The following is a 9,867-nucleotide window of genomic DNA, read 5'->3' as shown; positions in this document are numbered from 1 at the left end:
TTTTCTATAATGAAAAAATAATACAACTAAAAAAAACTTCATACGAAAAATTTAACATAATAATAACAATTTTCGTACACCATCTAGAGGTGCGTTCCACTTAACGTTCGCAACGATCGCGTGTATCACCTCATCCTTATTTAATATTCGATTATAAGAAGGACAAAATGATACTCTCGAGCGTTGCGAACGTTAAGTGGAACGCACCCTATATAAGAATGCAATGTCCGAATTTGTATATTACATTAAACTCGATATTAAATAAGCTCAAAATAGTGAAAATAATATAAAATAGTGCGTAAATCAGTAGAGTCAGTGAAAATAAGGAATGAGTCAAACGCGAGTCAACGCGAGTCAACGCGAGTCGAGCGTCGTTAATCATCACCGCTCGCAATAATCCAGATACTGTATGAAATCACACTGTTAATATTCTTAAGATGCGTAGTCTAGTACTTTATTATTTTAATATTTAAAATCGTTCAAAATTGCTTGAAATCGCTTGAAATCGATTGCAATCGTTTGCTAATGTTTCATGTGACTCGCTTTTACTCAGAGTGATACGCCCCTCGGCTTTTAATTTGTACAAAAGTAGCAAACACAGATTCCACTCCATATGTATAGTTAAACTGACCCCGTTGTGTCAGCCATGTTTGTTTTTCGCCTCCTTCTTCTTCTTCTTTAATTAATGGCTCATCGCCTCCAAGTAAATAAAAGGAGGTCGATACGGCCAGATCACGTCAAAGGTAACAAACTCAAATGAAAATTGTATTAAAATGGCGGGCGAACGGATGATGCAATGCCCGCGAGAATGGCGTTACTCGACCGGTATCCGCCCTGTACTAAATTCCAGGTATGTCCAGATATAAAACGTATTTGGTCATATTTGTACAAATATGGACATATAAGTCTTTATTTGTACAAAATTTGAGGCATATAAAAATCAAATATGGTTATATTTGGATTCCCAATTTGTGGACCATAGTGGGATTTTAAAATAAAAATCTATTTTGTGAATGCTTGTAATTTCAGATATTTAAGCATTTGTCCTGAATTTACGATTAAATTATATATGATTTTTATTTGGAAATACATACTAATGAATCAAATAAGAATTTCCATATTTAATATATTTAATCTGTTTAATGGATTTCATAGTAAAAGTTAATACTATCTCTATTTGGAAATCCGTTACTAATAAATCTCGAAAATAATTCGGAAATGCAGATAACGTAAAGCATCAGAGCAATGTATAGGAATGTTAGGAAATGTTAGCAATGTTAGCAATGTTAGGAAATCCACAGTTTATAGTAATCAGTTTTTATACGTTTATCCACGTTATTCCATACTTCCATTTACATACGGTCTTCCATGTATTAACGATTTAAGGTTAAATACGCTAATCTCATATATACCACAGCCAATCATATTAAATGGTTTAATTTGGAAATCCATCAATGGTAGCAATCGGACTTTGTACGTCTATCCACTTATTCCATATTTTTACTTATGTACGGACTTCCATGTCATATGATAAAAATTGACGAATATATTTGAGAATGAGCGTTGAACGTCAGCATGAAAAGGTACCTAAAGTACCTTTAAGGTGCCATTTCATGCTGACATTTGACGCTCATTTTTAGCGTCAAAATAAGTCACTTGATTAAAATTGACGTTTGCCTTCGTCAATTTTTATCACGTGATCTGTTTTGACGCTGAAAATGAACATCGAACGTCAGCATGAAAAAGCACCTTTAAGGTACATTGATATGCATCCGTCAAGCGTCAAAAGAACAGCGGAAACAGCAACGACTCAGCGAGGCGATATTAGCAGTGGCTTAAAAAATATTTACTTCGCCACTGGCCATATCGCCTCGCTGATTAGTTGCTGGTTCCGCCTGCTTGACGCTTGATGGTTGCATGTGAATGCAGGGTTGCCAGATTAGGCGACATGTCGCCTTTTAGGAGACTTGGAATGAGAATTTGCGACATGTCGCAAATTAGGCGATTTTCTCGTTCCCTCGGGCGACTTTTAGGCGCCGCCACGACGGCAGCGCCGAGACCTCCTTTACCATCCAATTCCAATATCCAATATGATTTTTAGGTCTAGAAGAATACAACATTAGCAAGCAGCGCCGCTCACAAACAGCGAGCGCTCATTCTTAAGGTACATTTCCACTGAGCGAGTACGTCGTCCATCGCGTCGCGTGACGCGCTCAGTGTAAACGTATCCTTATGCCAGTGCTGACAGTGCTGAAAATATATAGTGCACGTAACGTTCACTGTACTACTAATAGCTAACGGTTAAATATTAGAACGCGATACTTTCGTTAGCTGAATTAACGAAGCCAGAGAGCTGAGAGATATCTTAACGCGCGAATTTGAAGATGGGTTGTTAGCGCTTTTCTTATTCTTTTATTCCTTTTTTATAATTTTATGTTAACAATATATGTAAGATCATTCAAATGAGCCGCCTCGTTACTTCGCGCGTGTTGATAATAGTGAGCGACCCCATCGATAGAGGGAGAGTGTAGTGGAGAGCGCGCGCGTGTCTGCAATGTATGTTGAGTGAGTTCCTTGTTGTACGTTGTACCGTAAGCAAGGAGAATAAAAGGTTATTTTTGATTCAAGTATTTTGCAAATTATTTCGTATCGCCAGTTACTAGTTTCCACGCAAACATTTGGTCCTTCGAGCCGGATCCGTGATCCGAATACTACAAATATTGTGCCAACAATACGTGTGCGGCTAACGTGCCGAAATATCAACGAGTTCGAGACAAAGAAAAGGGAAGACATAGCATCAAAGATGTCGGAAAGTAGCGAGCTTCGTCGAATGCGAGGTTATATCAAGGCTAAACTTACGAGATTGCGATCGCGAGCGACGCAAACTAGCGAAGCGAGTATTGAGCTAAACAAAGAGCAAGCAGAAGCAAGGTTGGAAAAACTAGAAGAAGTATACAACGAGTTCGTATCCATACAGAAGCAATTGCTCGAGAAATCAGGTGAGCTCTCCGACGACGACGCATTTGAAGAGGAATGCTTCGAGGAAAGGTATTTTGAGGTAAAGTCTATATTGAAAGAATTTATAAGACAAAAATTAGTGGTAGATCCCGCGCCGCCGAATGCGGACGAGGTTACGCGACTATTGCAACAGCAAACCGAGCTTATGCAACAAATGCGATTCGATGGTCGTGGCGAAGGTTCGACCACCGCGATGCCGCGTAGTGATAACGAGTCGTTGGCAGCCATTCTTGCGCGTCAAACCGATATACTCGATCGAGTAGCAAACGTCGCAGGAATTGCTAATGTGGATAACAGGGTAAAATTGCCTACCATCAAACTTCCGAGATTCGATGGCAAAATTGAAGAATGGAAAAGCTTTTCAGATAGTTTTCGTTCTATCATTCACGACAGGTCGCAATTGTCTAACGTTGAAAAATTTCAATATTTAATTTCGGCCATTTCCGGGGATGCCGCTAAGATTATCGAGTCTATACAGCTAACCGGTCAGAATTATTCCACGGCTTGGGAATTATTGCAAAATCGATATGACGATCCTAGATCGCTCAAGAAAAAACATATTGAATGTTTATTTAAAATGCCCGTTATAGCTAAGGAGTCTGCAAAGGCTCTTCGCGAGTTAATTGATTATACTTCCAGGCACCTTCGAATGTTAAGAATTTTAGGTTTACCCACTGAATCTTGGGATGATCTCGTCATGCACATGATGGAAGACAAGTTCGATACAAAAACTCTTCGAGCATGGGAGGAGGAAACAAAATCTAGCGAGACAGTAAATCTAAATGACATGTTAGAATTTCTGAAAAATAGGAGTCTCATTTTAGAACGTATCAAATCGAGAGCTGCAACTAAGACAGAAAAACCTTTAAAAGGCCAGGAGCAGCATATAAAAGGTAGTCAGACGCATTCTAAGTCGCAGTCGGTAAGTAAGGGTATTGCAAATCAAAAAACAAGTTCTTTAACCGCTTCATTGAATTTTGGTAAGTGTTATCTATGTGATGGACTACATTTTTTATATACTTGTGAGAAATTTCTAGCTTTAACAGTGGACGACCGAATAAAGGAAGTCAAGCGTTTAAAATTGTGCATTAACTGCCTCAAGAACGATCATTTTGTAAGGTCATGTAAAATGGGTCATTGCAAAGAATGCACAAAGAAGCATAATACGCTATGTCATCTACCACGAGTTGATAACGATCTTGCAAAGGCAGGATCGCAGGACGATGCTAATCAATTGGTTACTAATGTGGCACTCAATCAATCACTACACAAGGTAAAAAGGCGTCGAATTCTTATGGCCACTGCAATAATGGAAGCGACACGACGCGATGGCTCGCGAATTTCGATCCGTGTGCTTCTCGACAGTGCAAGCGAAGCAAACTTTCTCACTCAAGCGGCATATAACAAGCTAGGTTTAAAAAGAAATAAGGCATTCGAGGTTGTAACCGGTTTAAACGAAGTTGAGAATAAGATTTATAATATTTGCGAGGTTCACGTGCTGTCAAAGTGTTCCAATTTCGAGGCTAGCGTTCAATGTCTAATCGTACCAAAAATTACTAAGAATTTGCCATCTGTAGAAATAGATCGTGACAAATTAAAGATACCAGGTAATATCGCATTAGCTGATTCAGAGTTTCACAAGAATGGTCCAATAGATTTGTTGTTAGGGGCTGAATTTTTCTTTGACATATTAGAGGTCGGGAAAATTGATCTTGGAAAAGACGAGCTAGTCTTACAAAATACAAGGCTTGAATGGATAATAGCAGGTACCGTGCCCATGACAGCCTGTAAAATTTCGATTGATGAAGGAAGAGCGATAAGTACATTAACTTGCTTGGTGGAATGTAGCCATACGTTGAGTGAACGTCTAGAAAAATTCTGGAAATTGGAAAATTATGACAGCGATACATCGCGAGCATTATCTGCGAATGATAAGAAATGCGAACAATATTTTGAACAGACAGTTACTCGAACAAGTAGTGGTAAATTCGTGGTAAAACTACCTTTTCGCGATGCAAATTTACCTATTGGCGACAATCGAGAAATAGCTTTTAAGCGTTTGATGCATTTGGAGAATAGATTTAAGCGCGACGACATTATGCTAGAACGTTATGTTAAATTTATGCGAGAGTACATTGATTTAGGCCACGTGTCAATTGTGAAACCTACTCTTGGCGAATGCAAGGGAGCGGTCTATTTACCGCATCATGGAGTGCTAAAAGAATCTAGTAGCAGTACCAAGTTACGCGTTGTATTTGACGCATCCGCTAAGAATAATAAAGGCGTGTCCTTGAATGACGCTCTTTTAATCGGGCCAGTTTTGCAAGATAATTTAATCGATATAGTCATACGATTTAGAACGTACAAAATCGCGTTGACCGCGGACTTACAAAAGATGTATCGCCAGGTGTTGGTTCATGAGAACGATCGTGATTTTCAACGCATTTTATGGAGGTTTTCACTCGAGGATTCTATAGAGGAGTATCGGCTGAATATCGTTACGTACGGCCAGGCTTGCGCATCCTATATAGCAGTCCGATGTTTGAGACAATTAGCTGTAGAGGGCGAGGAGCGTTACCCTCTTGCATCACATACGCTATTGCATAATACCTACGTAGATGATATAATCTCTGGTTCCGACACGACTGAAAGCGTTCAGGTGTTGCAAGAGCAATTAACTGCATTACTTCGACAAGGAGGTTTTGAGGCACACAAATGGTGCTCAAATTCCGTTAGCTCACTAGAGGGAGTCCCTTTCGAGCTCCGTGAACCCAATTCAAGTTTCGAGATTGATGCAAATGATACTATTCGAACATTAGGGCTTGAATGGAATCCAAGTTTAGATAAGTTTCAGTTCACAATTCAAGCGATATGTAATGCTTCTACGAAACGAGAGATATTGTCAGCAATTACTAAGCTGTTCGATCCTTTGGGTTTGATAGGTCCCATTTTAACGGTAGCCAAAATTCTAATGCAAAGTCTTTGGGAAACTAAAGTGGGCTGGGACGACCCATTGCCCGACGCGATATTAGATAAGTGGAAGGAATTTCGAGATTCCTTAAAGAATGCTCACAAACTGTGCGTACCTAGATTGGTTATCGGCGTATCCGACGATTGTGTATATTCTATGTTTGGATTTTGCGATGCATCAGAGCACGCATATGGTGCATGCGTGTACATACCATCGGTGAGTCCGTCTAGCCAGGAAACGACAGTCAAATTATTATGCGCAAAGGCTAGAGTAGCTCCTTTAAAAAGGCAATCTATACCTAGGTTGGAACTATGTAGCGCACTATTATTAGCTAAGTTAATAGACAATGTAAAACGCGCCATCCACATGGAAATCAATGAAATACGAGCGTGGTCTGTTGTACTGGCTTCGCGGAGATTTAACACGTTGGAAACCCTTTGTTTCTAATCGTGTGGCGGAAATCATTGAAATATTACCGGCGGTTCACTGGAATCATGTAAGGGGTTCAGAGAATCCGGCCGACTTGATTTCAAGAGGAGCCACGCCAACTCAGTTGATGGATAATTCCTTATGGTGGAATGGTCCTAGCTGGTTAAGAAATTATCGCTCATTTACAAGTTTGGAAGATTCTAATCTGGAATTCGCCGAAGACGACGTTCGTAATGCAGTACATGAAGCTAAAAGGCTTATAGCCACTTGTCATCTCATCGTTTCTCCATCATCGCGGACTGATGAGATTATTCATAGTCTCATTAGCAACTGCTCAACATTGTCAAAGATAGAACGAACATTTGCTTACTGTATTAGATTTATCTCCAATTGTCGCAAAAAACAGGATGAAAGAGTTCTGTCTAAATTAACCCTAGCGGAGCTAGAATCTTCGAGGCGTGAGATAATCAAGTATTCGCAACGCGTTCACTTCGCAGAAGATCTAAAACGTCTGCAAAATAATCGAGAATTGACACAAACGAGCCCAATACTGCAGTTACGCCCTTTTCTGGACAAGGATGGTATGATCAGGGTGGGCGGTCGGTTACAAGCCACCTCCTGGAATTTTGAAAGGAAACATCCTATTTTACTACCTAGGCAGTCTAGAATCACACGTCTGCTAATCGAGAGGGAACATCGCGCCTTATTGCATGCCAGTCAGCAATTGTTATTGGCCACAATACGGCAGCGATATTGGCCATTGAAGGCAAAGAGTTTGGTACGCCAAGTCTGCCGATCCTGCGTCTGGTGTACTAGAAACAATCCTAGGGGATTGACACAAGCAATGGGGTCCCTATCGCGCGACAGAGTTCAACCGTCCAGACCATTCACTATTACTGGCGTCGATTTTGCAGGTCCAATTACCTCTCTCGTCAACAAAGGACGAGGTAGAAAGACATGTAAGTCTTACATAGCGCTATTTGTTTGTTTTGCTACTTGAGCTATTCATCTCGAAGCTACAAGTGAGCTGTCTACATCAGCCTTTTTGGCAGCGTTACGCCGTTTCATTGGCCGGCGTGGATTGCCACGCAAGATTTGCAGCGATAATGCCACTAATTTTGTGGGTGCTAAAGGCGAATTGGAAGAGCTCTACACCTTCATTCGCACTTCCATTGATGGAGATGTTGGAGATGCCTTACAGGAAAGAGGCATAGAATGGTGCTTTATACCCCCCCATTCTCCGCATTTGGGCGGCCTATGGGAAGCGGGAGTCAAATCTTGCAAGTATCATCTTCGTCGAGTTATGGGCAACACTTTATTTACATTTGAGGAACTTACGACATTCCTGGTGCAGATCGAAGCATGTTTGAATTCAAGGCCGCTGTCGCCTTTATCATCCGATCCTTCTGATTTACAACCTTTGACACCAGGACATTTCCTTATGGGAGGACCTCCTACTAGTCTCCCGGACAACGATTTATTCGATATCAAAATCAATCGCCTTGATAGATGGGAGTTGGTTCAGCGTTCAGTCCAAGATTTCTGGAAACGGTGGGCGGTCGAGTACGTGGCTAATCTACAGAGTCGCGTTAAATGGAAAACTCGTCAAGAAAATCTCGGAATCAACGACCTCGTGTTATTAAAAGAGGACAATTTACCGCCATTAAAATGGAGACTCGGTCGTGTTACAGAGGTTCATCCTGGCAAAGACGACTTAGTACGCGTCGTAACAGTGCGCACGGCCACTGGAGTCACAAAGAGAGCTATTACAAAACTTTGCAAGTTACCCATGAACGATTCTATAAATGAAAAAGATTAATACGTTAATCTTGGTGGGCGGCGTGTTAGCGCTTTTCTTATTCTTTTATTCCTTTTTTATAATTTTATGTTAGCAATTCTTAAGGTACATTTCCACTGAGCGAGTACGTCGTCCATCGCGTCGCGTGACGCGCTCAGTGTAAACGTATCCTTATGCCAGTGCTGACAGTGCTGAAAATATATAGTGCACGTAACGTTCACTGTACTACTAATAGCTAACGGTTAAATATTAGAACGCGATACTTTCGTTAGCTGAATTAACGAAGCCAGAGAGCTGAGAGATATCTTAACGCGCGAATTTGAAGATGGGTAAACACGGAAAATATAAAAAACACTACCGCAAAGAATGGGAAAAAGAAAAGATTTTTAAAGGTTAGTTATTAACATTTTTAGAATTGAACCGTAATATCTATTAATGAATTACCTTTTGAAGAAAGAAAGAAAAGAGAAAGTACTTTATTTCTTGGTTACTGGTACAATGATAAAAAACCCAAAATGAATACATTTTTGTATAAATTTATGAAAGCTTTAAAGGAAATTGCTGAAAGTATTGAAATCAAATTACCTAACAACAATTGGATTATTGTAAGAGGTGTATTATTAATGGAAACTTGCGATCTTCCTGCAAAATGTGAATGTTTAAATTTCGTTCAGTTTAACGGTGATTATGGTTGTCATTCATGTTTATGCAAAGGTGGAAATGTTGAAATTGCTCCACGTAGTTATGTACATATTTTTCCATATAATAATGAATTAATTTTAAGAACGTCTCAACAATCCATTGAATTTGCCACTAGGATATTAAACAAACCCTTTATAGGAGTGAAAGGACATACAGTTATGTCAAAAATAATGCCAGACTTTATTACCGGAATGGCTATTGATCGTATGCATTGCGTTGATGGCGGTGTGGTTAAAAAAATTATGACGTTGCTTTTCGATCAAAAATATTCACATACTGCTTTTTCTTTGTATCCGGTTATTGATATCATCAACAGACGATTAATAAGTATAAAACCTCCGAAATTTATTCATCGTATGCCACGTACAGTTGCAGATTTAGTACATTGGAAGGCATCAGAATTAAAATGTTTCTTTTTCTATTACTCTATTCCTATTTTTGAAGGAATAATGCGTGCAGATTATTTTGAGCATTATCTACGGTTAGTTATAGCTATAACTATTTTAAGTTCTGATGAAATTACAGATCTTATGATACAAATATCTCAAGATTTATTACGTCGATTTGTTCGTGAATTTCAAGATATGTACGGAATTCAATTTTGTTCTATAAATATTCATTTATTATTACATTTGAGAGATTGTGTAAACAAATTAGGACCCTTATGGGCTTATACATGCTATGAATATGAAAATCTAAACGGTCAATTATTAAAATTAATAAACGGTACTCGTCACATTGACACTCAATTAGCTGCTTCTCAAGATCAATTTATTAAAATGACCAGAATATTAGAATTATTAGAAAATGATAATATTCGAACTTTTTGTTTAAAGAAAAAAAAGCAAGTCAAGATTATACAAGAAATATATCCACATTGTTACAGTGTTGGCATTTATAAATTACAACCCCTTACAGACATTATTACAACAGCTTTAAACAATAGTGA

General features: G+C 39.2%; 2 protein-coding genes across 2 annotated transcripts; both read left to right on the top strand.

Moving 5' to 3' along the window:
- Positions 1–2,803: 2,803 nt before the first annotated feature.
- LOC108781997 (uncharacterized) lies at positions 2,804–6,436 on the top strand. The gene has a single exon (XM_018550143.1). It carries the CDS (start codon positions 2,804–2,806, stop codon positions 6,434–6,436), a length of 3,633 nt encoding a protein of 1,210 aa, XP_018405645.1.
- Positions 6,437–6,545: 109 nt separating this feature from the next.
- On the top strand, positions 6,546–8,237 carry LOC108781996 (uncharacterized). Its single transcript, XM_018550142.1, has 2 exons — positions 6,546–7,377; positions 7,435–8,237. Exons 1-2 carry the CDS (start codon positions 6,546–6,548, stop codon positions 8,235–8,237), a joined length of 1,635 nt encoding a protein of 544 aa, XP_018405644.1.
- The last annotated feature ends 1,630 nt before the right edge of the window (positions 8,238–9,867 follow it).

Source organism: Cyphomyrmex costatus, unplaced genomic scaffold, assembly GCF_001594065.2.
Source record: "Cyphomyrmex costatus isolate MS0001 unplaced genomic scaffold, Ccosl1.0 scaffold938, whole genome shotgun sequence".
NCBI lineage: Eukaryota > Metazoa > Arthropoda > Insecta > Hymenoptera > Formicidae > Cyphomyrmex > Cyphomyrmex costatus.
Note: the sequence above shows the minus strand (reverse complement) of the source record. Positions and strands in the feature narration are given on the sequence as shown.

Excerpts from the sequence above, each read along its gene's own strand:
- LOC108781996 (XM_018550142.1), top strand. The coding sequence starts at position 6,546 with ATGGATAATTCCTTATGGTGGAATGGTCCTAGCTGGTTAAGAAATTAT. Across the intron at positions 7,378-7,434 it reads AGGACGAGGTAGAAAGACAT|CTACAAGTGAGCTGTCTACA; the intron begins GTAAGTCTTACA and ends TTCATCTCGAAG.
- LOC108781997 (XM_018550143.1), top strand. The coding sequence starts at position 2,804 with ATGTCGGAAAGTAGCGAGCTTCGTCGAATGCGAGGTTATATCAAGGCT.